Source organism: Semicossyphus pulcher, unplaced genomic scaffold, assembly GCF_022749685.1.
Source record: "Semicossyphus pulcher isolate SPU_LCO1_2020_fin unplaced genomic scaffold, fSemPul1.0.p SCAF_8, whole genome shotgun sequence".
NCBI classification, from domain to species: domain Eukaryota; kingdom Metazoa; phylum Chordata; class Actinopteri; order Labriformes; family Labridae; genus Semicossyphus; species Semicossyphus pulcher.
The window spans coordinates 14,189,291-14,215,946 of record NW_027211759.1 but is presented as its reverse complement, the minus strand read 5'-3'; the positions used below and the strand labels follow the sequence as shown (position 1 = coordinate 14,215,946).

Genomic DNA, 26,656 nt, shown 5'->3' with positions numbered 1-26,656 from the left:
TTTTTCCGCTCTGGACAGTCAACAAAAAGTTGAATCTTCTCTCTGCTGGCAGAGGAGATTCCTGACGGCTCACGGAGCGAAAGTGAAGCCATGGCAGCCTCTGAACTTTATTCAAAGGTAGGCAAACTTGATGGAAATTTAACTGTCGGTTGTCAAGCTCATTCAACGGTTTTTCCTAACTTGCTAACGTTAGTGTACTTATCGTTATCCGTCAGGAAAGGTGATTTCCCCCTGCTAGTCACTTAGATATGTTTACTAATCAGCTTTTGGGGTTTTAAAAATCGCATTGTATTACGTTTTATATATGTCTGCTACTTCAAATTTACCGTGTCATCCACATTATAACGTTACGCATGACTGCTGTCTGCTGAGTTGACCTAGCTATCCTTCATTTTTTCCCAAGATACATGTCACTGCTGTATTTTGTAGTGTTTTTTAAAGACTGTGTAACTAACTGTAAGTGTAGTGGCTGAATGGCTCTGACCCGGTTTCTCTCTGTCCATCAGTATGCCCGTGTATGGCTCCCAGATGCAGCAGAAGTGTGGAGGCCAGCAGAGCTTATCAAAGATTACACTCCTGGCGACCTGACGCTGACTGTGCAGCTGGAAGATGGCACGGTGAGACAGGCAAATGCCACAGACACACAAACCCATACAGTCACACAAAGGGAGTTAAAGGTACTGAGGTGGAAATGGGTGTGTGATGTCTTGCCAGGGAGCCATGCCCATATTTCTCTACAAAAATACTGGCAATGGAGCCTCATAAATCTCTGTGTGCAATACAGTGTGATTATTCGAGGTAGCTGACAAACACCTTGTGCCTCTATATGCAATTCTGCAGACTTTTAATTTAGCTTGAGATAGGTGATCTAATGGATAAAAATGTAGAAACAGCGTGGCTGAAAATGTATCACTCAGTGCTGTTGCTACCTGCAGCTGTGCTGTCGAGTTTGGGCATGTATTTCAGTCGCAGAAATAAGGCCAAACTGTTATCATGACTTAACATGAATAAGCCAAGCACAGTGTTTGCTAGTAAGCCTTAATGTGAAGTACTATTGCTGCTGAGATTTTTGTACTTACTCATCTATTTTTCCACTGTTTGTTCTACAGTTGTTTTTCTAAAAGTAAAGTAACTTACGCTTTAAGTACTTAATGCTAACTTCCTGTTTGTATCTAGGAGGTGGAACACAAAATAGACCCCAAAACCAACAACCTGCCACCACTAAGAAACCCTAACATCCTGGTGGGGGAAAATGACCTCACAGCTCTCAGCTACCTTCATGAGCCTGCTGTGCTTCACAACCTTAAAGTGCGCTTCATCGACTCCAAGTTGATTTACACATACTGTGGTAAAGGGCTTCATCATCTTTGACTCACACTATCACTGTCACTGTAGACTTTGGAGTCCTGCTTACTGTAGGCTCTGACATAATCCACAGTTCATTATGCTGATTACTACAGCGCAGGCTGCTCTTAAAGGAACACACACTCAAATGTATTGTATGAATTCAAGATAATTAATGCAGACAAATCAACTACATTCAGGATGAACTGTTCATTAATTCGAATCTCTGTCGAGTAACAAACATATGCTACAATGCTGCTGTAACAACAACTTCTCTCCTTGCGCTATTTAGGAATTGTCCTGGTTGCGATCAATCCTTATGAGAGCCTGCCAATCTACGAAGCTGACATCATCAATGCCTACAGTGGGCAGAACATGGGAGACATGGACCCCCATATATTTGCTGTAGCAGAGGAAGCATACAAACAGATGGCTAGGTTGTGTACCCTCCAAATACAGTTACTGATACAGTCGAATGCAAATGAAATGTAAGTCTCATTTTATGCTGATATTTGGTCTGTGTGCCGTCACATCTTTTGACACAGAGATGAAAGAAACCAGTCAATCATAGTAAGTGGAGAGTCGGGAGCAGGCAAAACCGTCTCTGCTAAGTACGCTATGCGCTACTTTGCCACGGTCAGCTGCTCTTCTGGTGAGGCCAACGTTGAGGAGAAAGTCCTTGCTTCGAGCCCTATCATGGAGGTAACACTTTCAACTTGACAGGAAATATGACAAATAATATAATGAACAAAGGTTACTGAGAGCTTTTTGGATGTCTCTCTCAGGCCCTTGGAAATGCCAAGACGACAAGGAATGACAACAGCAGTCGCTTTGGGAAGTACATTGAGATTGGGTTTGACAGGAAGCTCTGTATAACTGGAGCGAACATGAGAACCTACTTACTGGAAAAGTCTCGAGTTGTGTTTCAGGTAAATATCATTTGTATGGATTTAGGTTGCATGTCTTTAGGTGACTGCCTTCAGTGTGTGAATGTTGCCCTACATATCTGTGTTTCTCCCCGCATTTGATTGATTTGAAACACTCTTATGTGCATGTAACAAGCAACATGTGATTATCTTAGCAACGATTTAGCAAACAATATAAAAAAAGCACGGTTAAGCTTCCCTGAAAGATGCCTGTGCCTTACTTTTAGGCCCATGGAGAGAGGAACTACCACATATTCTACCAGCTGTGTGCCTCTTCACATCTACCAGAGTTCAAAGCCTTCAAGTTAGGTATGAGTGGCTCCAACATATCGTTGTTGTCGTATTCTGAGGATTGCAATAGAAGTTGTTATAGAGTCTGTTTATTACAACACTTTATATGATTTATGTTTAAAGGTTGCGCAGATGACTTCCACTATACTAACCAGGGTCATAGCCCAGTCATAGATGGGGTGGATGATGCCAAAGAGATGTGCAGTACCAGGAGAGCTTTCTCACTGTTAGGTGTGTTTTCGTTGCATTTGCATGTTGGATTGAGCAGAACAAGATTTTTTGTATGTCGGAATTGATCATCATTATTGTTTTATTATTCTGTTTTCATTGTAGGAATCAGTGAAAGTGATCAAATGGCAATTTACCAAATTCTGGCTGCTATTCTCCACCTTAGCAACGTGGAGGTGAAAGAGCAGTCAGCAGACAGAAGCAACATCATGGTAACTTTTAACGCCACAACAAGAGAATATTTTGTTCAGTATATTTAGTTACATTTATGTCCAGATGCTGTATGCAGGATGTTTGTATCACCTTCATCAGATCATTACTTTTAATTCTTTCCCAGCCAGATAATATCCACCTGTTGGTGTTCTGTGAGTTGATGGGGGTCCCCTGTGAAGAAATGGCCCACTGGTTATGTCACAGGAAGCTCAAGACAACCACGGAAACCTTTGTCAAGACTGTGTCCAAAATGAGTGCAGTCAATGGCCGAAACGCCCTAGCTAAACACATCTATTCTAGAGTCTTCTGCAGGATTGTGGACAGTATTAACAGTGCCTTAAAATCTACAGTGAAACAACGCTCCTTTATCGGTGTGCTCGACATCTATGGGTACGTTTTTATCCACAGGTTTGTGGTTGTTCCACTTTAGTTCCCAAGATCACAAGATGTGTGTTTTTTTATTTAAACATGTTTTTTTCCTCAGGTTTGAAACATTTGACATCAACAGCTTTGAACAGTTCTGCATCAATTATGCCAATGAGAAGCTTCAACAACAGTTTAACATGGTATGTGTCTTTGTACGCTGCACTCGATCATTTTAAAATCATGCGTGCATGTAAATCATGTTCAGCTATCACTCCCCGCAGCACGTCTTCAAACTAGAGCAAGAAGAGTACATGAAAGAGGAGATCCCTTGGACATTGATTGACTTCTATGACAACCAGCCGTGCATTGATCTCATCGAAGCCAAGCTGGGCGTCCTGGACCTTCTGGATGAGGAGTGCAAGGTAAAATCACAGTTCTTTTTCTTCTGTTTCGTACAGTAGAAGTTGGTTTCCAGCTACTTTCCACTGGAGAACTCTCCAACCTTGCTATGTTTGGAGGTTATGAGTAAGGCAATGACTAACTGATGTGTCAGCTCTTCCTGTTTCCGTAGATGCCCAAAGGCTCCGATGACACATGGGCCCAGAAACTGTACAACACTCTCCTGAAGCAGAAGGCTCACTTTGATAAACCCAGGTTATCAAACAGAGCTTTCATCATACACCACTTTGCAGATGAGGTAAAACATGCTGAGGGGGGGTTATGTCTCAGTGTCTCAGTTCAACAGAGAAAGGCTGGGGTCCTTCTGTCCTTCATCTGAACGGGTTTATTCCGGGATTTTATGTTTCCTTCAACAGTTCAAATCTGTAAAGGATGGGGGACATAAAACTAATGTGCTCCTTACTCCAAAAGAGTGTGCCTAAACCTAAACACAAGCAGCATGGGACATGAACGGATGGATGACTCATGTTTTCTAATCAAAACCAACACGAGAGTAGAGTGTGAAATTGTGATTTCTAACTTCTCCTTCTCCATAAAAGTTTAATGACTCTTTTCAATAGAGCAGCACTAATCAGTGTATTTAATACCTTGAATGATGAATATGACCTTTGCTCTTTTAAAAGAACACTGTGTGAGCTGTGTCCTTTGTGCCTAGGTGGAGTACCAGTGTGAGGGTTTCCTGGAGAAAAACAAGGACACAGTGAACGAGGAGCAGATTAATGTGCTGAAAAAGAGCAAGGTGAAACATTGAATACATTCTTTATTATATTTTCCACTTCCTATGCCCCCCCCCCCCTCTCTTTGTGGAGGTGTCAGTGTTAACACCTTAACAAAAAAATTAATGAGTTGAAGATTTATTTTGTGTTACAAATCCTTTGGCATACACCCTATAATTGTTCGACCACAACTATTGGAGGAAATACGCCCACTCTGTAAACTTCATGTTGAGCACACTGCCACCTGCTGTTCAATGATAGCTTCATGTTTTGTCCTGTTGATCTCTGAAAAATGTTTTTTAGTTTGACTTGCTGCTGAAGCTGTTTGAGGATGATGGAAAGGCAACAAGCTCCTCTAACAAGCGTACTGGTGTCACTGGAAGGGCTGGTCACACCCAAAAGGATAACAAGAAGACTGTTGGACTGCAGGTGAGAGCATAAAGAGCAGGCGATATAAAATATAGTGGTGTTTGTTGTACAGTTACAATTCTCATTGTATTTAAAAGCTTGGTATTATTATTGACTGGGGTTGATTTGTTTTACAATGTGTTGTTTTCCATTGTTACTTAAGAGGATCCACTGTTTTTTTTTACTCAGTTTCGGCAGTCTCTGCATCTGCTGATGGACACGCTCAACGCTACAACTCCTCACTATGTCCGCTGCATTAAGCCAAATGACGATAAAGCTTCATTCAGGTGAGGGCGATTATTTCACTCTTCTGTTTGGAATGATTATCTGCAGCAAGCACTTATGATATGTACACATCAATAACTGCATATAAAGATGGACGACGCGTCTCCATCTGCTCTCATTGTACGAAATTGATACCAAAATAGCCCCCATGATAGGTTCTGCCATCTTGCGATGGTTATGTCATTCGGAGCCAGAGTTGCGCGGCAGAGATCAGCAGGTAGTGTTAGCCACTTCCGTTAACCAATACACACACTTAAATTAACAAGGCTGTTATACACATTGCCGTGTATAACAGCAGAACAGCTTCTTGTGGTGGTCTGAAACAGACATTCACAGAAACTTCAATGACTGTAGTGTCAGTGTTAGTCAGGGTTCATCTCACTGTTCCTCCTCTACTCCGCTAATCCAGAACAGATCGTCTGCAGGAGCCGTATTTGTTAACAGAGCTGTCAATCATCTTTTTGACAACATCAAATAACTAGTTAAAAATAAACTTGTCAGAAAAATGAACACTTGGACTTAAATCAGCATTATAATAACAAACTATAATGACAGAAACCATGTTTGAGAAAAATATATTTGGCGTGTATTTTGATTGCATAGTTTGACTCATGTCCCATCTGTTAACATGGAGGAGGCGGGCTTTATGACCTATACTGCAGCCAGTCAGAAGGGAGCGCTCAAAATATTTTGGCTTCACTTTTAGGGAGCTGTCATGTCACCCATCTTTTTATACAGTCTATGATACATATGTACATATAGTACACCCTCGTTTTTATGAACCCTTGTTAAATTTTTGTTTAAGCATGGACCCTGTGAGGGCGGTGCAGCAGCTCCGAGCATGTGGCATCCTGGAAACGATCCGGATCTCAGCAGCAGGCTTCCCATCAAGGTAGAGTATCAACAACAGAGCACAGGCCCATGAGCAGTTGTACAGAGAATCATATGTGTTATAATACATAATCCTATTAAAATAATATAGGCAACTTCTCTCATTGATATCATTATTGTAGATGGACCTATCAGGAATTCTTCAGTCGTTATCGGGTCCTCATGAAGCAGAAGGATGTGCTTCCTGATAGAAAACTAACCTGCAAAAATCTCTTGGAAAAACTTATCAAGGTAGGTCCGAATCATTAAAAGTCCTCCCATGAAATATTATATTTTATATTTACGACTCTGCGTTTTGCTTGTAGGACCAGGATCAGTATCAGTTTGGCAAAAACAAGATTTTCTTCAGGGCTGGTCAGGTGGCTTACCTGGAGAAGCTGCGTTCTGACAAGCTGCGTATGGCTTGTGTCCGGATCCAGAAGACGATCCGCTGCTGGCTGGCCCGCAAAAAGTACCTGAGGATGAGGGAATCGGCTGTTACCATACAGAGATATGTGCGGGGTCACCAGGCACGCTGGTGAGTGAAGACGTCAAACAACAGCAGAATAAGAAGGGGAAATACAAAACAACTTCTAGCTGCTTTAACATGTTTTGTATGTTTTTTTTCAGTTATGTTAAGTTTCTGCGGAGAACCAGAGCAGCTATTGTCATTCAGCGGACTGTGCGCATGTGGGTGATGAGGAGACGGTACCAGCGGCAGCGCTCTGCCGCTGTCACTATCCAGTGCTTCTTTAGGGCCTACATGGCTAAAAAGCAGTACTTTAAGGTAATGCCACGCTTCATAAGAATTTAAATGCTGCTATACATTTAAAAAGTTGTAATTTCATACTTTTCTGGTCTCCTTTACTGGAAGGTCTTCTTGTGGTATTAAGATTTTACAAACATATATCCAAAAGGCAAAGATAACATCAGCTATGATTTTCACTTGCCTCAATTTTGAGACTGTTTTCTGGTATTTAAAATAATTATTAAGGGGATTTTTTCAACCTATGCCGGAACTTGATACTTAAATATCACAATAACCAACAAAACAGGAAGTGGCGCAGCTTTAATATGGAAGGTTCCCAGCTGAAAGGAAGCTCAAATGTGCCAGCCGGTAGTAACATTGTTCAAGCAGCAGATTGTTTTTCAGTTCCTAAACCTTGATAGCCATGTAGGATTCTTAATTATTCAGTCATATAAATAGAGACTGATAATATAACTGATGACTTTGTTGACTTCATTTCAATACTTTTAAATGTATAAGACATTTCTCTGGTATTGTGTTGCTATGCAACAGCTTGTTTACTTCCTGTCAGCTGCTGTTATTGAAAGCTGTGAAATGGTTTGGCAGATATGCATGACACATGATGCTAATACAATTTAACCAACAAAACATGCATGGGCACTTATCATGGAAAAATAAGGTTACCATCCACTTTAAGAAAGAATCCATATTATTGTACACAAGGCCCTTAGGTTTTCTCCCTGTGTTTCGTTAACAGTAACTGCAACTGTAGCTTATAATCTCGACATTGTCATATTTGTTTTTTTTTATTCACAGATGATGTTTGAGCAAAAGGCAGTGGTCATCCAGAGGTGGGTGAGAGGCTGGTTGGCTAGACAGCATTACAGACGCAGCGTGGCAGCCATCACCCTGCTGCAGAGCTGTGTACGCCGCATGAGGGCCAAGAAGAGCTTAAAGAAGCTGAAAGTGGAGGCCCGCTCCGTGGAGCACTTCAAGAAGCTCAACATTGGCATGGAGAACAAGATTTTGCAGTTGCAGCATAAGATAAATGAGCAGGTGAGTGGTGTGTGAGTGTGGATTTCAAGTTTTGCAAAGTAGTTGTTTACTCTGAGCGAAAAAAAAGAAACATGAAAAGACATTGGGTCATTTGGAACAGTTGTATCACATGCACAGCATGTGTGTGTTTTTCCTCCCTGCAGCACAAAGAAAACAGAGAGCTCAGTGAGAGGCTGACTTCTGTGGAGAAGACCCAGGCTCTGGAGAGGGAGAGACAGAGCAGAGAGACTGAAAAACTACATAGATCAGAGCAGGAGGCCAGAGCCAAGGCAAAGAAGCTTCCCTCGCTGCTGGAGCAGCTCTCTTTCCTTCAGCATGAGCTGGAAAACACACGCAGGGAGAAAGATGTACTGGAAGAGCAGACAAAGGTCTATACTGAGCAGACACAACAGGTAGGCCTTCTACACAACTTTACTCACTGTGAACCTAAACTGTTATTTTCTGCACTAAACCCTACAGCAGTGTTTATTTCAAGTGTTTGTCAACCCTCTGTTCATCTTTCATTGGTAAATTATATTTTCCTGAACGTTTTTGGTTTTATTTCTGTCTGTTAATTTAGGGTAGGCAATTATTTCTTCTGCTGGCTCTGTGATCTCATCATTTTCCTGCTTTGAGCTTCATGTTAATTGAGTTTTATGACTTTTAAGTTTGCTTGACCAAATGTTAAAGAAGGAATTAACATTTATGTTTCAAGTTCTCACAAATCAACCATGTTGGCCTGTGGAGTTACATAATAGAAATGACTGTGCAACATTTGAGTTACAAAAGGACAGAATAGAAACTTGCCGTTATATAAAAGACTTTGCTCCACTTTTTAGTTTCTTAAACAGTAAAAGCCACGATTAAAAGTAGTAAAGAATAAGAACACATGATTTTTGCCCCCTCTCACAATCAGGTGGTAGAAGAGCTTAACACGAAGAACAGCTTGTTAAACAGCGAGAAAGATGAACTGAACAAACTAATCCTGGAACAAGCCCAACAGCTAACAGGTACGGAGCAGTTCACAACAAACCTCTGCAGCGCTTACATAACGGCTGAATTTGGAATGAATAAATGAACAAACAAAAGTGTTTTGTTTCAGAGATTAAAACCAACACAGAGATTACAAAACAGATGGAGAAGGACTTAACTGAAGAACGCTCTCGCTACCAAAGTCTGCTGAGTGAACACCTGCATCTGGAGGAGCAGCACAGAGACCTGAAAGAAGAGATGGATATCAGTATTGTAAGGAACGCTTGAATTTAAATGTTATAATAATGGACCAGTTATGTGTTTCGCTGCTTATTCCTGGTGTAACTTTTTTTTTACTTTTTTCATCAGAGTCCAAGCAAATCTGGACTCAGCAGGACAGACTCCAGCTACAGCAGTAACTCATCTGAGTTCAGTCAGAGCCTGTGCTCGTCCGAGGGAGAAGACAGCTCTATACAAACAGAGGTAACGTAGAAAACGACACAGTATCATGCTGCAATATCAGAATAACTTTGAAGCGATACTCTGCCTAACCTGTATCTTTACTCGGCTTGGAAATACTCTCCCTCTGTCTTCTTAAAGGTGGCTTTAAACATTTGTGCTGAGTTGCTTACTATCAAATGATTAGAGAAACAAAAAGCGGGTTGAAAATAGAGGTGTTTCTTAATGTTTGCATTGCATGTGCATGCATGTGCAGGAAACTGGACTCCCGTTCCAAGGAACAGCTGTGGGAAGCTTCTTTTTTCCGGCTTTTCTGCTTTACAATCCTATTAGTTCAGCATTGTGGTTATATTGTGAAGAGATTCATCAACCACAGGCTTGCTGTGTTTTGTTAGGATGAGTCCCAGTTGACAGTGGACCTGCCAGTCCTTCTGAAGCTGCAGAGAAAAGTGAAGGAACTGGAGCAGGACAAACAGGCCCTATGGCAGCAGCTAGATAAGAGAGAAGAAGCCCGACATGAGAAGGCAAAAGTATGGACTGAAATAAAAGTCGTTTTCCTAAATGTAATGAAAAATTACGAAAGAAAACAAAGACTTTTGTGTCAGTAACCTATTTGTTTTTTTAATGAATTGATAGATGTTTACATGTTGTGTATATTTCTCAAAAAGGAGGTGGAGAAGCAGAGAACTGTTGGCAGAGCAGAACTGGACCTGGAAACTCTGAAAGTCAGATTTGTATTGAAATACGCTGAAAAACGCTGAATCAAGACACAAATTATTTTGCAGATGTTTGATTTCTTTATTGTTTTTCTAAATGTCTTTATGCAGCGACAAGAACTGGAGTCAGAGAACAAGAAGTTGAAGCAGGATCTGAATGAGCTGCGGAAGTCTCTGACCTCTGAGAACAGTGAAGGGACCCCCCCTGCCCCCGACTCTCTGCCCTACAACGTGCTGCTGGAGCAGCTCAGTTCTTCCAACGAGGAGCTGGAGATGCGAAAAGACGAAGTACTGCTTCTCCGGTCGCACATGGTCCGCCAGGAGGCTCTCAAACATAAGGTGAGAAAATAGTTATTACATTCATATTCGTTTTTTTCCCTTTTTTTTTTTTATATGATGCAACAAATATCTAAAGTCATTAATCCCATGTTAACTGGCCTCTAGGACTCTGCGCTCGGGGAAGGTGTGAATTTAGATCTTGACATTCCCTCATTTAAAGACATTGACAGGTAAGAGCATGTGACTCCTGCACCAGTTTAAATCCATCACGTGGTACAGTGTTATTTTAATTCTGTGATGCCGTTCCTCAGGTCCACCGACATCCACACGCTGAATGAAGACGGAGAGCTGTGGCTGGCGTATGAAGGCTTGAAAGAGACGAACAGGTGATGAAATAACATTCTGTTAGTGCATTTAAACATATTCACGTCATATTGATGTAAATACTATCCCTACATCTTCCAGAATATTGGAGTTCCAGATGCAGGAGCAGGAACGTGTTCGCAGTGAGAAGTACAGGAAGCTGCTTCAGGAGGTGAACAAGTTGAAGGTTGAAAAGGAGCAGCAGGAGAAGCTGCTGGCTCAGAGCCTCCTCCTGCCTGAAGATGCCCGCATCGAGGCGAGTCTGAAGCATGAGATCACGCGGCTGACCAACGAGAACCTGGTAGGTCCACAGCTCACTGGCTGGCAAGATGATATTGAGTAATTTGATGGTGTTAGGATTTCCACAATCCAGAGGTCTGTACCTGGATCAGTACCTCTTTGAAAGAGCTCTCTAATACTTGAAATGAGATTAAATATCTTGAGGGAACACTGAGCTGTTGCATCATCAGAGAACAGCATATAAACTAATGTATAGTTATATAAAGTGTTTTTATAATTTAAGGTTTTTGTTAAAGTTTGTCAAAATGCAGATTTAAAAAATAAGTTAGAGTTTGTTTTGCCCTTCTACTAATCTATTGACTTTACATCTTTTAAGGAACTCTTGGAGCATCAAGAGAAACAAGACAAAATCATACGCAAGTTGAAAAAACAACTTAAACTTTACATGAAGAAAGTTGAAGATTTTGAAGGTAATCACATGGCACTGTCTCTTCATACTGTATATTTTCTAGGTGGCATTAGCGACATCATTAACAGTCTGATTTCTTCAATTGTGTCTCTGTTGGGTTCAGCTGGTGCTCAGCAGAAGAATAAGGCCTCTGTGACCAGCACACGTGTCAGAGCGGTGAACATCACCCGCAAGGAGAAAGAGTACCAGGGCATGTTGGAGTACAGGGAGGGCGACGAGGGCCGCTTGCTTAAGAATGTGGTCATAGGTATGTTAAACCTGTTTTGATTGAGCAAATTATTTTCTCAATTGCATAAAAGATCAGGGTGCGCAGTATTTGAGGATTTATCTTGGAAACATTGTAATCTTTTTAGATCTGAAGCCACGTGGTGTGGCAGTCGGTTTAATTCCTGGACTTCCTGCTTACATCATCTTCATGTGCATTCGATACGCTGACAATGTGAATGATGATCAGAGGGTCAGCGCTCTGCTCAACTCCACCATCAGCAGCATCAAAGGAGTCATAAAGGTGTCGTAGATAACTTGATAACATGTTCAGAAAGTGACCGATGTGTTTGTTTGGAATTAATTTTACAATGTTTTTACAGAAAAGAGGAGACGATTTAGAAATGGTGTCTTTCTGGCTGGCCAACACATGCAGATTAATGCACTGTCTGAAGCAGTACAGTGGAGACGAGGTAAGCACGAGAAGGCTTTGATACCAGTTGTTTACAGTTTTCCATGTCCTGTTCTTAACCTGGGTGTATGTACAACCCTTTATTACAGGTCATCATGACGCACAACAGTCCTAAGCAGAATGAGCAATGCCTGACCAACTTTGAGCTGTCAGAGTACCAGCAGGTTTTCGGTGACCTGTCCATCCAAATTTACCGCCAGCTCATGAAATGCATGGAGGAGATCCTGCAACCCCTGATCGGTGAGAAGACACCCCCTAACTTTACATAATACTAACATCCTGTTCTCCAGAAGCCTGACCATAACAATCATCTGACAATCGATCCATGTATCATGTGTAGTGGCAAGCATGCTGGAGCACGAGACAATCCAGGGTGTTCTGGGGTCCAAACCGACAGGCCTGAGGAAAAGGAGCACCAGTTTTCCAGAGGAGGGCGCTGTTACAGTGGAAGTCCTCCTGCAGCGCCTCGGCCTCTTCCACACCACCATGAGTCAGCACGGGATGGATTCAGAGATCATTAAACAGGTGGTCAGGCAGCAGTTTTACATCATCTCTGCGGTCACACTCAACAACCTGCTGCTGCGGAAGGACATGTGCTCCTGGAGTAAAGGCCTGCAGATCAGGTACAGCTTAGCATGGAAGCATTGCAAACACATAAAGCCATTCATATTCTTTATCAAATTAATCCAAATAGAATAAAACTTTTGGATAGAGCCTCTTTGGGCACATGGTTTTCCTCAAGATTAATAAACAACATAAGGTCGGAAGTCAGAAGGATGCCTTTCATGTTATATCACCAAATATGAAGATGATGAAAGGAATGAATCCCCATATTGTTTCTGTTTTTGATTTCAAAGACTAGAACCAAGTTTGAAATTGGACTTACTTATAGTGATTGACATACATCATGCACACTGAAATGGGACAACCAGATATTTCACTTATATTTGTATTTTATTTACTGTAAAAATAGCATGAAATCGTATCGTATGTGCAGCAATACTTTCACGCTACATCAACTTGGTTGGACAGTCCCGAGGTTCAGTCTGAATTGTTTGTCTGCTGCGTCTGGCTTCAGGTATAACGTCTGGCAGCTGGAGGAGTGGCTGGCAGAGAGAGAGCTGGTGGACTGCGGGGCCAAGGAGACTCTGGAGCCTCTCGTTCAGGCTGCGCAGCTTCTTCAGATCAAGAAGAAGACTGACGCAGACGCCCAGGCTATTTGCAACATGTGCAACGCGCTCACCACAGCACAGGTCCATCATCAGTACATGCTCAGCCATATAAACATGAAGAGATGAAATGTTGTTTGTGCTCTGATCACTGATTGTTTGTCTTTGCAGATTGTTAAAGTGTTGACCTTATACACCCCGGTAATCGAGTTTGAAGAGCGAGTGTCGACATCTTTCATCACAACTATTAAAGTGAGTAGATGCAAAGTCTATTAGCTTTGTGTTTTATTGTACTAGTGATACTTTTTAATTAAATTATTTTTTTTAAATTTTAGAACCTTTTGAGAGACAGAGTTGAGACATCCGCCTTGATGATGGACACTAAGAAGATCTTCTCCATCACCCTCCCCTTCACGCCCTCCACTGTGGCTCTGGAGACCATCCAGATCCCTGCTAGCCTCAATCTGGGCTTCCTCAAACGCATCTAAACCAGTGACCTCTGATCAGGGGCACTCTGTGCTCTTAATTTTGTTTACCAGAGTAAAAACACCGAAGACATGCATCTTTGTAAACGTTTTTCTGCACTGCAAAGCCAAAGAGTTCTTGCTGTGTGAACAGTTAACCCGCAGGCGAAAGTCTTTTAAAGGTCATCTCTTGTTATACTTAACCTATTGCTGACAGAGGTGATGATAGTTCTTTGTGAATTCATGGGTTCAATATTGCATTCATTTGTATGATTTTTCCTAATATAATAAGTAAGAAAAAAAAGACATTTCACATAAACCAACGTCTCCTGTTAACTTTGAATTGGTGCTTTTCCTTGCATTAATTTAAAAAAAACAATTACCATGATGGGCAATGTTAAAATATTGATTTGCATCTGATTTAAACGTTGATGTAAATGTCTTGGTGAAATACAGGAACAGTGTTTTATTTCTGACATTTATTTTTTGTTAGTACTAAAGTCAGGTGATGTATTGTAAGGAACATGTATGTATTTAAGCAGTCCTAAAGTTGACGGCATATTAAAGGCTTTTCAGACAGATGTGAGAAGTGCTTGAAATACCATACAAACAGTTTCCCGTACCTCATGAGGTGTTATGGATGTTTTCAGTGTCTTTTAGTACCCAAGAAAATGTAAAATACTTTATGTTTAGTATTCTTTTTAAGGACACTGTCTGGCATACTCAATATTATTATTTCTGATGTATAGTTATGTCAAAGGTATAAGCTTGTACCAAACAGTAAACACCCATGGTACAAATACAATGATGTTTGGGAGAAGAATGTGAGACACCTGATCCAAAAGACTTTTAAGAGAGTCGTTGACACAGAGAAGTCATTTAATTAATTCATACAGATTTAAAACATGAATGTACCAAACTATTTCTTACTCTAAGTGATATCAGGACCTAACACTTCCTGTTAGAGAAAATTATCTTTATCTCTTATATCTGTCATTTCCCAGTATTTGCTAAACATATGAAAATGCCTTAAAATCTAAAATTATTTATCTGTTGATCTAAAGCTTCTTAGTTCCACACAATGTGTTAATGTGTTTCCTTGTTGAAGTGTTCCTGGCATTCCCACCTTTTTCAGTTTCAGTTCAACTCTTTCGAAAGTTTAGTTATATTTTCTAGTGTCTACTTGTGGTAAAGCAGTGGCTGAACTCATGCGTTCACATATGGCGAGTTGTCTGGAGTCTGTATCCGGTTTCTTTTGTTTTCACAATCCTTGATCAAACTAGCACACCCCTGACTCCATGAAGCCGCTGTCACAAGACGGGAAGGCGGAGTCATCCTGTCAAAGTCCGCAGCAGGTGAGCGACAAGTCAGCCAGGAAGACACGCGACAAACCTGGAATATTAGTGACGGTGCTTTCAGAATAAAAGCGCCAGTTTTTTTCTGTTGTTTAACTGCAGTGTTTTTCAACATTGTGAGGCTGGTAACGAGAAGAGTAGTTAGAAGAATATATTTTTCTTCGTCACTTTTAAATCCTGCTGTGACGCCTCAAATCCCCCGGAAGTAAGACAAGGCAAGTTTATTTATATAGCACATTTCAGCAACAAGGTAATTCAAAGTGCTTTACACAAGACAACAAAAATAAAGAAACACGTTATAAAACAAGAAATTGAAAAGCAAAGTTAAGATAAAATATTTAAAATATAATTGTAAAAGTTACAGTGCAGATATAGATAATTAAAACTAAAATACATTTCTTGAAATAATTTAATAAAGGCAGCTGTGGACAGGTGAGTCTTCAGCCTTGATTTAAAGAAGTGAGTTTCTGGGAGTTTGTTCCAGAAAGTATGATCAATGTTGTCATAAGCCATATTCAGAGAGAATTAAGATGAGAGATTAAGGCACACGACAGTATATAAGTAAGAATGAAGGGGAAAAGTCAAACAAATAAGTACACAACATAAATTCAGTAATAGATATATATACACTCATCATTAAACCACAAAATAAAATGTTTCTCTCTGTAGTGCAACAGATTTTTTTTTAATTTTGTTTGTACTATTTTGAAAAGTTCAACCGGAAACGTGGTAGAATTATGTCAAGCTTGAGTTTGCCTAAGTTGTTAGGGGCAGGGAAGAAATTCGTTGACAACCGGGGAAGCAGACTGATACAACAGGTGATAAACAAATAAACTGACCGGAGAAGTTTTGGCAGTAATGCATTAGGATGGCTTTGTTGGAACTGTACACACAGGTAAGAGAAAAACTTCTTGTTTTAATCGCAATACAACATATTTTACGTTAGCGTTGTTTTACAGAGACATATGGAAACTTTGTCAGGGCTCAGGCTAGTGACAGAGATGTGGAGGAGGCTGGACTCAAAGGAATTTAAAGCTAAATGCTAAACTATTTACTCTCACTCAACTTGTTAAATGTTAATCCGTCTGAGTTGTGAATGTTGACATGAATTATCAATGAAGCACAAGTACGGGTTGTTTGAGTAAATGTCCTCACAGGGAAAAGCTTTACTTTTACATTGTGATAGTCTGTAACTGAACAGTTAGCACTGTTAAATACTTGTCACTTTTGTTACATCTCCTTTAGTACAACAGAGTGTGGATACCAGACGCAGACCATGTTTGGAAATCAGCTGAGATCAGGAGAGATTTTCGCTTTGGGGATAATGTTCTTGAATTGCTTCTTGAGGATGGCACGGTGAGTAACGTGTGACCAATAAAACCTTTAGAGGATTTATGATGGTGGGAAGAAGCAGCTGACCTGACTCTTTTACATAACCTGTGTGTGTGTCACTGCGCAGGAGTACAGCCACCCTGTGGACCCATCAAAACCTCAGCTCCCTCCTCTTCGTAACCCTGACATCTTGGTGGGGGAGAATGACCTCACCGCTCTCAGCTACCTGCATGAACCCGCAGTCCTGCACAATCTTAAAGTGCGATTTGTGGAGTCCAGAATCATCTACACCTACTGTGGTACTGCTGACACAAATCTCTCACTGTCAAACTTTACCTAAGCATGGAGGAGTCTGCTTTTAGTTGAGCTTGTGCTGTTTCCTTATTTTCAGGTATCATCCTGGTGGCTGTAAATCCATACAAACAGCTCCATATCTATGGGGATGCAATCATTCATGCCTACTCAGGCCAGAACATGGGAGACATGGACCCTCATATATTTGCAGTGGCAGAGGAGGCTTACAAACAGATGGCCAGGTAGATAAAAGCTGAAATCATCACATAAATTAGAATATACAGTCGAGTTTTACCTGCGTATACATTTTTTATCTCTCAGAAACCACAAGAACCAGTCCATCATCGTCAGTGGTGAGTCTGGAGCCGGGAAAACGGTGTCCGCTCGATACGCTATGAGGTACTTTGCTGTTGTAAGCAAATCTGGAAGTAAGACTCGGGTTGAAGATAAAGTCCTGGCGTCAAATCCAGTAACAGAGGTATGATATCACCGGACCAGGAGCCCTTTTGCACATCCTTATTCCTTCCTTTTAAGTAGAGAAATGCTTGATAATTCAATTTCTATTCAGCTAATACAGTCATTAAGACACCTTAATCTAACCTGACCTGAGGTGATTTTCTCTCAGGCGATAGGAAATGCAAAGACCACCAGGAACGACAACAGCAGCCGTTTCGGGAAATACACCGAGATCAGCTTTGACAGGAAGTTCCGGATCATCGGAGCGAACATGAGGACCTATCTCCTGGAGAAATCCAGAGTTGTTTTTCAGGTAGTGTGTGAAAATATGTTGTCGAGACTATTTCTTATAAATCTGCCCACACAAAAATGACACTTTTGTTTCCTTCAGGCAGAAAACGAGAGGAACTATCACATCTTCTACCAGATGTGCTCCTGTGCTCACCTCGCAGAGTTCAAGAATCTGAGACTGTGTGAGTGTTTGCACGGCCGCTGCGTCACTGCTGTTTAATCTGATTCTCTTTAAACACACGCTTTAGTCATTATTATTATAGATGATACTGTACGTAATACTTTCCTCTGTAGTGAGTGCAGATAAGTTCCAGTACACCTGCATGGGCGGTGACATCACAATTGAAGGTGTAGATGACAAGAAAGACATGGAGGAGACGCGACGGACCTTCTCCCTGCTTGGTAAAAAACACTTCAGCTGTTAGAAATTTCTTAAATAGTTTAAACTTTTACATGAGCTTCCTGTCTCTGCTTCCTCAGGGTTGAAGGAGGACTTCCAGTCAGATGTGTTCAAAGTTTTGGCCGCCGTTCTGCATCTGGGAAATGTTGAAATCAAGACCTCTGGAGGCGACAAATCCTCAGTTCCTGTGAGTCCTAACTCTCCGAGCCTTGAATTACTTTTCCCCTTCACGATTAGATGTTAAAACTTTAACCTGGTTAAACACAAATCTTGATGTGCGTTTGTTCCAGCTCAGCGATCCACACCTGCTGGTCTTCTGTGAGTTGCTGGGAGTGAGCGCCGAGGGGTTGGTGCGTTGGCTGAGCCATCGGAGGATCGTGCTGGTGGCTGAGACTGTGGTGAAGCCTGTGTCCAAAGAGAAGGCGACGAATGCCAGAGACGCTCTCGCCAAGCAGATCTACGCCCATCTGTTCGACTGTATTATTACCAGGATAAACACAGCGCTGCAGGTTCCAGGAAAGCAGCATGCTTTCATTGGTGTTCTGGACATTTATGGGTAATGCTGAGAAAATACTTTTTGTCTTCGGCTGCTTGATAATTTGTTGGGTTTTTTTTGCTGATAATTTTGTTGTGATCTTGATGTCGTTTGTCCTCAGCTTTGAAACGTTTGACATCAACAGCTTTGAGCAGTTTTGTATCAACTATGCAAATGAAAAGCTTCAACAGCAGTTCAACTTGGTATGTCCGCCATCATGCTAAATCACTGCAAATACCTGCATTACCCCCCTCTATCAGATCTGAGAGTTATTCTGCTGTATCTGCTTATTTTCATGCAGCATGTGTTCAAACTGGAGCAGGAGGAGTACATGAGAGAGGACATCCCCTGGACACTGATCGATTTCTATGACAATCAGCCGGTCATTGATCTGATCGAAGCGAAGATGGGGATCCTGGACCTGCTCGATGAAGAATGTTTGGTAACTGAAAGGATGCAATGTGAACTTTTGACAGTTTCTTATATTTTAATTTTTCGTTGATTGTCTGGTGGAAAAACACAGATTATAGTTATTTTGCTAGCTTTGACTAACATTGCGCGCTCTGCTAGCACCACGCTGTTGTTGTGTGTCACATGATAATTTACCTGAACCAGTCTATTTTATAGGGGCTAATAGATTATGGTATCAGATCTATGCATAGACTTGCCAATGCCGACTTTAAAGGAGCAGTTTGCCCCTGGAGAAAGCCACTGTCAGTCAAAGCTGGTGTTCTCTGTAATCGATAGAAGCAATAATATTTGAAATTGACGCCATAGCTGTGGAGAAAGTTGAACAAACAGCCCGTGGTTTCGCCCATTCTACATTCCTACAACACCCAGCATGCATTGCGCCTCTCCCTCCAAAGGAACGGCCCAGCGAGAGACGCTGGAGTGAAATGTACCGGTGGATCGTCAAAAAATCTTCAGGTCTGCAGTCTACATTTCAAACATGACGATATTGAATGAGACATGACATCGGAGGCGGGCGTCCTAGATTGAGGAAGTGTCGTTTAACGAGCTCCCTGGCCTGCCAGATGACACGTTTTACACAGTCTGGCAGAGGTTTTCCTGGGCCCATTGAAGAAGCAGATCGCATCCTCCAAAGGCACAGAGCGAAATTGCATTTTTTTCCTACCATAATGAAATTAGCTCCCCATAATATCACAACAGGTCTGAGGTTGAAAATTGGCCCTTTAAGGCAGTCTCGGAAGCCAATACAGATACTAATCCGAATTGGAACAAGTCTATTTTTTTTGCTTTGCCTGCTTACAGTACGTTTATGTTCTCTTGACTTAACAGTTTCCTCAAGGCACTGATCGAAGCTGGCTACAAAAGCTGTTCAACTACCTCGATGCCAATCCTCTGTTTGAGAAGCCCAGGCTGTCAAATGAGGCATTCGTGATTCAACATTTTGCAGACAAGGTGATGTCTGGTTTACCCTTGGAAACCCTTACCTGCATGGTGTAGTACAGAAATCACTCCTACTATAATGAACTGTTAATGTAGATAGAAACCTTTTTGATGTATGTGAGTCTTTTCTTCATTACAGGTGGAATATCAATGCAAAGGTTTTCTTGAGAAGAACAGAGACACTCTCTATGAAGAGGTGGTTGACATTATGAGAGCCAGTAAGGTAGTCAAAGGCCCTGTTTCTGTTTCTCTACCAATCACAGAGCTTAGAACTCAACACATTCTTAACACATCTCTCCTGTTTGCATCTCTTATCAGTTTCCCTTTCTGGCCAACTTTTTCCAAGAGGAGGAGCGAGGCGCTTTGAACAGTAGGGGTATCAAAGTGAGGCCCGCCAGGCCCGGAGTGAAAGCAGCCAATAAACAGCTGAGAGCCTCTGTGGGAGATAAGGTAAATGTTTACACACTGTAACTGATTACTGGAGATTAAACTACATCATTGAAAGTTCTAAAATATTCTGTATTCATGAATGTGCACAGAATAAAACTGACCTTTCATGACCTTTATGGTTGACTGTAGTTCAGCAGCTCCCTCTCTTTACTGATGGAGACACTGAATGCCACCACCCCGCACTATGTGCGCTGCATTAAGCCCAATGATGAAAAGCTTGCGTTTGAGTGAGTACTGATGAAACTGTGCTTGAAATGAGCCACTCTGTGTTCGCCGTGTTTCTGTTTAAGTACATTTCTGCTTGTTTTTTGAGATACGACTCGAGGAGGGTGGTGCAGCAGCTGCGAGCCTGCGGAGTCCTTGAAACTATTCGCATCAGTGCACAGAGCTATCCATCCAGGTCTCTATTGCTCGATTGAAATCAAGCCAGATTGCAGTGTTCTCATCTCCATGTGTCTGTGTTGAAACGGCTCATGTGCTTTTTTTGTCTGCAGGTGGACGTACAATGAGTTTTACAGCCGGTACAGTATCCTGATGTCACCTCAGGAGGCGGACCTCAGTGACAAGAAGCAGACCTGCAAGAACGTCCTGCAGAGGCTGATTCAGGTGGGTCATCTTTAAATACATTCTCTTGTTAATGTGCAATGCGTGTTTGTGTATCACGTTGGCCTCATTGTTCTTACTCCAGGACCCCAACCAGTACAAGTTTGGACGTACAAAGATCTTCTTCAGAGCTGGACAGGTAGCATATCTGGAGAAACTTCGCCTGGACCGACTGAGAGGCGCCTGTGTGACCATCCAGAAACGAGTCCGCGGGTGGAGCCAGAGGAGGAAGTACCTGCGCATGAGAGAGGCAGCCATCATCCTCCAACAGTACATCCGGGGAGAGAAGACAGTCCGGTTAGAGGCCTTCACTTACTCTTTTGATTTGCTATGTCCTGTGTTGTATCTGTCGAGGCTCTGACTTGTGACCTTACTCGTTTGTTTCAGTAAAACGGTGAGTCCTGCCACTCTGAAGCAGGGCTGGGCAGCGCTGGTGATCCAGAGACACTGGAGAGGTTACCGCATGAGGCAGATCTACCAGGTCGTCCGTCTGGCATCCGTCACCATCCAGGCCTTCACACGAGGATGGATGGCGCGGAAACAGTACAAGAAGGTCTGTAACTGATTTAATAAATTATATGTTTAAGTTAGCTAATTAACGACACGTGATTTATGCCCTGTTATCTCTTTGTTGATTCTTAGATGATGAAGGAGCAAAAAGCCCTTGTTCTGCAGAAGTATGCCCGAGCGTGGCTGGCACGCCGGCGTTTCCAAACAATGCGTCGCCTGGTGCAAAACGTCCAGCTGTCCTTCAGGGTGCAGCAGCTCAGAAAGAAGATTGAAGAGCAGGTGAAGAAGCTTCCAGAGTTAATTCAGCTGTGGCTTTTTAGGTAGAGGAAGTAACTGACTCCCCGTATTCCCCACAGAGCAAAGAGAACTGTGGATTACTGGAGAGGCTGACCACCTTGGCCACCACCCACTCTCAAACAATGGAAAAGCTTCAGGGTGTGGAAGTGAAGCTGGAAAAGTCCACCAACCTGAAGGCATCGGTGGAGGCGAGGGAGAAGAAAGCACAAGAAGAAGCCGATGTGGTCGGTCTTTAAATTTAAAGCAGTTATTTTTAAAGCTTTTTGTCAGATTTGGAAGCAGGAACTTAGAGCCCTTTGAAATACACGTTTCAATTCTCACTCCAGGTTACTGCTAAGCTTCAGAAGGAAATAAATGCACTCAACGTTCAAAAGGAGAGCTTAAAGAGAGAGTTTGAAGTTGCCACCTTGAAGGACAAAGGTAATCTGAGTCAGTTTGTCTGCTTCTCTTAATGCAATGCATCTTGTCCCAGATTTGTGACTGTTTTCACACTCTTACAGAGAACTTTGATGACATAAAGAGGAGCCTTCTGGAAGAGAAAGAATATGAAGCCAGGCTCAGGAAGTGAGTCAGAAAAATACGCAATCTAATTCCAATTCTCAGCTAAAGATAATCTTGCTCTTCTTGTTTAGTTTAATCAGCTGGTTGATGAGATGCTTCATTCGCAGGATTGCAGAGAACAACAACGAGATCCAGAGACAGGACCACGAGAAGGAGGTGGACGCTCTGAAAGAGGAGATCAGGACACTGAAAGAAGAGCGAGTCAGTCTGCTGAGGAGGATCGAGGAGGCGGGGCTGGTGAACGCTGACCTGCAGGAACAGATCACACAGCTAACCAAACATGTCAAAACTATCCCCGAGCTACGGCGAGACCTCAACAACCTGCAAAACCAGAGGAACAACATGGACCGGAAGATGAAGCAGCAGTCGGAACAAGCAAAAGGTACGGCCTTCAGATGATTCACTCTAATACATTAATACATGAAGCTGTTTGCTGATGATCCCTGAATGTTTCTCTGCAGTGAAAATGAGCGCCATCACAAGACAGCTTCTTGGCGGTGTTGTTGTTGAAGAGGAGGTTCTTTTGGGGTAATCCACATATTCATATGTTCCCTTAAAGTGCTGTTCTATATCTCATGAATGCACTGAATGTCACACATTGTTTCTCTGAAGGCTGAGTCCAGACGACCCGGAGAAGATCTGTGAAGTGGAAGATATGATGGCAGCCTTTGACGGTCTACAGAAAGCTACCAGGTTTATTTTCACAGCAATCCTTTCAGGTAATATCTGTGCACGCTGGATCCTGTCTGATGTGAGTCCACCTTTTGATGGCAGATTAATGGAAACCCGCCAGAAGGAGCAGAAGGAAAAATATGAGACCCAAGTGGAGGGCTTCAAATTTAAAGTGGACCATCTTCAGAATGAGAACAGCAAGTTGCAGAACCTGTTTCAGGAGAAGAGTAACGTCAACGAGAACATTCGACAAGAGGTGTCCAGGCTCAGCAGTGAGAACTCGGTGCGTCCATGATTCCAACGTTAACTTCTCGGGAAAGGTTGGGGTGCAGAAAATAACATGATCCGATGTGATCCACAGGTCATACCAGAGCTGAAGCTGCAGGTTTCAGACCTGCAGAGACAAAAACAAGAGTTGGAGGCCCATGCGGAGGAGCAGAGCAGAGAACTAGCAGGTACATCTGAGTATTGTTTCAACTATTTAACTATGAACCTCTTCGGGAGATCGGTGTTTCACTTCTTCTTTTTTGTTTGTGAAATCCAACAGGAAAAACAGAGGAGATCACAAACGTCCTTCAAAAGCAGATCAAAGAAGAGGGCTCACAACGCAGGTAACGTGACTCTGATTGGAGTGGGATTTTCTTGATTAAAGAAGCCGCCATCATTTCTCAGCCGTCCTGATTTTTGCCGCTTTTTAGGCACTTGGAGGAGAAAGCCGAAGAGCTGGAGGAGCAGAAGAGGGAGCTTCAAGAGCAAGTGGAGGAGCTGAAGGAGGAGGACGATCACTTGAAGAGACAGCTGCTGATGGAGAGCGAGGCCAAGAGCAAGCTGAGGCAGGAGACTTCGCGGTTAATGGCGGAGAATATGGTGAGTAATATTACTGTAATAGTGCGTGATTGCATGTGTTTTTATCTGTATGAAATACTGTAACAAATTCTGCTCTGCTCTCAGGACTTCGAGGAGCAGCTCGACCACAAAGACAGATTAATAAAGAAGCTCCAGAAACAAATAAAGAGCCTGGAAACTTCACAGAAAGGTAGCTACTACTGCCATGTGTATATTATAGAATACACCAAACTCCATGTTGATTACTTTCATGTTTCTCGCACAGCAAAACAAACATCGGCGCCTGCTGTTCCCAAAGATTTCCTCGGCATGTTGGAGTACAAGAGAGAGGACGAAGCCAGGCTCATTCAAAACATCATCCTCGGTACTCTGTGTGTTATTTCCATTAGTTTAGTAAAGGCACATTTAACCCATTGATCTGGTAAAGCATCATAAACTTGCTCCTTTCTACTCACAGAGCTGAAGCCGAAAGGCGTCGTGGTCGGTATGATCCCTGGGATGCCAGCTTACATCCTCTTCATGTGCGTGCGTCATGTCGACTACCTGAACGATGAAGCCAAACTCAAATCTCTTATGAATGCGATCATCGGGGCTGTCAAAAAGGTCATCATGGTGAGGCTAGTGCTCTGGTAGCCCTTATCTCTATAATAATAATGTAATCCAAAGCTGATAATCAGAACCGTATCGAAGATAAGGTTTGTTGGATGCATTATAGGTTACTTTTTACTGATTATCTGGACAGAAAATACAACATATAGAATATTTAACTGCTGTTTGTTGTTTCAGAGTTACCACAAAGACTTCGAGTTGTTGTCATTCTGGCTCTCAAACACGTTACACCTGCTCAACTGTCTGAAGCAGTACAGCGGGGAGGAGGTGAGAATTCACTGTTTTTACTGTTGTGTTTTTTCATCGGTCGATAATGTTGTTTCTCATACGTTCTCGTGTTTTGCTCTCTTTCCTCAAAAAGGAGTTCATGAAACAAAATACTCCTCGGCAGAAGAAGAACTGCTTGCAGAACTTTGATCTGTCGGAGCACAGGCAGATTCTCAGCGACCTGGCCATCCACATCTACCATCAGTTTATATCAGTCATGGAGAAGAGCCTCAATCCTGCCATTGGTATTCTACACGGTTCATCATGATCACATTCAGATGTTTATGTAAACCTGAACCTAAAAAGTGCTTCTATGCATTCCTGTCCGACAGTACCTGGCATGTTGGAGCACGAGAGTTTGCAGGGGATTTCTAGCATGAAGCCGACGGGCTTCAGGAAGCGATCGGACAGCATCTACGAGGACTCGGACACCTACACCATCTCCTCCATCATTCAGCAGCTCAGCGCCTTCCTGTCCGTCATGAGCCAGCACGGCATGGAGCAGGGCCTCATCCGGCAGGTCGTCAAGCAGCTCTTCTTCATGGTTGGTTCCACGACCCTCAACAACATGATGCTGCGCAAAGACATGTGTTCCTGCAGGAAGGGGATGCAGATCAGGTCTGTGCAGGTTTTATGATGGTATTTAGAAATATATATTTTTTGCAGCCAATATGTGGCTCATTTTCTCTTTTTGTTCAGATGCAACATCAGTTACCTGGAGGAGTGGCTGAAGGAGAAGGAGCTGCAGAGCTCTAATGCTATAGACACTTTGAAGCCGCTGTCTCAGGCCGCCTGGCTGCTGCAGGTCAGCAAGTCCACTGATGGTGACGCGAAGGACATCGCTGAGAAATGCACTGAACTCAACACTGTCCAGGTACTTTTTTACACCACACATGCTCTTCTTTTTTTTTTTATCTTTATTTTGAGGCAGCAGCTTACATTACAAAACATACATTGAGGTAAAAACACCAAATTTCCTCTGCTGCTCTCAGATTTTTTTAAGCTTTGAACTAAATACATGTTGGGAGAGAAAGTGTGAACACAAGAGTAATGGGACGTATGTCAGGGGAGAAGAGGGAAAATAAAGAAAGTAAATGAAGTTTGCTGAGATATATGGTGTAAAAAAATCCAGTTGACACTGATATGAAACAAACTTTCATTCAAATTTGTAGATTGTCAAGATTTTGAACTCCTACACACCCATCGATGATTTTGAGAAAAGGGTGTCGTCGTCATTTGTCCGCAAAGTTCAGGTGAGCTCCACCTTCACATCTTAATGTCACAAGCCTTTAAATGCAGTGTAATGTCTTTAAACACTCATTCACCAATCTGCTTCTTGTTGCAGTCATCGCGACACGATCGTGAAGGCTACACTCATCTCATGCTGGACTCGGACTATCGCTTCCAGGTCACGTTTCCTTTCTGCCCGACCTCGCAGGCTCTGGAGCTGCTGCAGGTCCCAAACAGCCTTCATCTGGGCTTCCTCACCAGGATCTGACACCGCCTGCCTTCAACACTTTACGCCTCACTTCACTGTCTTATAGCTGTATTTTATTGTATATATGAACATGTAAACACTTTTAACAATGTATAGATATAATAAACTAAATACACATACTATGAAATTATCTGTATGCCGAGATCTTGCCTGTCCAGGGCACCATCTCCAGAAGGAACAAGATTTATATTTGCTTGGATTTTAATATTTTATTTCTTCAAACACTTCTTTCTTAGAGCTGCAAACAATAGTCAATAAATTAGTTCACGCATTCATGCAAAACATTACATAAGCTGATAATGAAAATATATTTCTTGCACAGTGTATTTTTTAATAGCTATTTGATGTAATGTTATGTTTGAAATAAATCTTTTTCACTCTTTAAATCTGCTGTATTTCTGCATGACAGCCAAACTGTGCTCTCCACATTTGAAAGCATTATTTAGCTGTTGAGTAATGAGGCCGTGTGAGGATGCAGCATCACCAGGATGCAGGGTCCACCTCCTCCTCCTCCTCCTCCTCCTCCTGCTCTGGCAACTGGAGAAGCATCTTCTCCCCGTGACGTCATGACAGC

General features: G+C 42.3%; 2 protein-coding genes across 3 annotated transcripts; both read left to right on the top strand.

Moving 5' to 3' along the window:
- Positions 1-17: 17 nt before the first annotated feature.
- On the top strand, positions 18-14,268 carry LOC138613541 (unconventional myosin-Va-like). Of its 2 annotated transcripts, XM_069687239.1 has the most exons (40): positions 18-117; positions 507-617; positions 1,177-1,348; positions 1,637-1,781; positions 1,890-2,046; positions 2,130-2,273; positions 2,498-2,579; positions 2,685-2,792; positions 2,895-3,001; positions 3,127-3,392; positions 3,487-3,568; positions 3,650-3,790; positions 3,940-4,065; positions 4,483-4,566; positions 4,847-4,972; positions 5,141-5,238; positions 6,042-6,128; positions 6,250-6,358; positions 6,433-6,644; positions 6,737-6,893; positions 7,671-7,910; positions 8,054-8,302; positions 8,806-8,899; positions 8,992-9,134; positions 9,231-9,344; positions 9,716-9,850; positions 9,989-10,045; positions 10,148-10,375; positions 10,481-10,545; positions 10,627-10,701; positions 10,781-10,979; positions 11,295-11,388; positions 11,491-11,634; positions 11,741-11,895; positions 11,975-12,064; positions 12,153-12,303; positions 12,404-12,686; positions 13,142-13,316; positions 13,404-13,484; positions 13,568-14,268. In XM_069687239.1, exons 1-40 carry the CDS (start codon positions 91-93, stop codon positions 13,718-13,720), a joined length of 5,466 nt encoding a protein of 1,821 aa, XP_069543340.1. In that variant the 5' UTR covers positions 18-90; the 3' UTR covers positions 13,721-14,268. The 2 variants fall into 2 exon arrangements, with proteins under 2 accessions (XP_069543340.1, XP_069543341.1); XM_069687240.1 differs by lacking the exons at positions 9,716-9,850; positions 9,989-10,045.
- A 1,599-nt stretch (positions 14,269-15,867) lies between these two features.
- myo5c (myosin VC) lies at positions 15,868-26,394 on the top strand. Its single transcript, XM_069687241.1, has 40 exons — positions 15,868-15,946; positions 16,297-16,407; positions 16,511-16,682; positions 16,775-16,919; positions 16,999-17,155; positions 17,303-17,446; positions 17,525-17,606; positions 17,719-17,826; positions 17,905-18,011; positions 18,115-18,380; positions 18,481-18,562; positions 18,661-18,801; positions 19,659-19,781; positions 19,909-19,992; positions 20,088-20,219; positions 20,349-20,446; positions 20,533-20,619; positions 20,714-20,825; positions 20,908-21,119; positions 21,210-21,375; positions 21,465-21,611; positions 21,689-21,853; positions 21,956-22,049; positions 22,130-22,193; positions 22,298-22,572; positions 22,652-22,718; positions 22,803-22,883; positions 22,965-23,145; positions 23,224-23,317; positions 23,410-23,473; positions 23,561-23,729; positions 23,814-23,898; positions 23,974-24,072; positions 24,166-24,320; positions 24,495-24,584; positions 24,679-24,829; positions 24,917-25,202; positions 25,284-25,458; positions 25,757-25,837; positions 25,930-26,394. The coding sequence occupies exons 1-40, from the start codon at positions 15,920-15,922 to the stop codon at positions 26,080-26,082; spliced, it is 5,232 nt and encodes a 1,743-aa protein (XP_069543342.1). The 5' UTR covers positions 15,868-15,919; the 3' UTR covers positions 26,083-26,394.
- Positions 26,395-26,656: the final 262 nt, after the last annotated feature.

Coding starts and splice junctions, on each gene's coding strand:
- LOC138613541 (XM_069687239.1), top strand. CDS start 91: ATGGCAGCCTCTGAACTTTATTCAAAG. Junction 6,129..6,249: donor GCAGCAGGCTTCCCATCAAG/GTAGAGTATCAA, acceptor TCATTATTGTAG/ATGGACCTATCAGGAATTCT. Junction 12,304..12,403: donor GATCCTGCAACCCCTGATCG/GTGAGAAGACAC, acceptor TATCATGTGTAG/TGGCAAGCATGCTGGAGCAC.
- myo5c (XM_069687241.1), top strand. CDS start 15,920: ATGGCTTTGTTGGAACTGTACACACAG. Junction 19,782..19,908: donor TTCAACATTTTGCAGACAAG/GTGATGTCTGGT, acceptor TCTTCATTACAG/GTGGAATATCAATGCAAAGG. Junction 21,376..21,464: donor CGCGGAAACAGTACAAGAAG/GTCTGTAACTGA, acceptor GTTGATTCTTAG/ATGATGAAGGAGCAAAAAGC.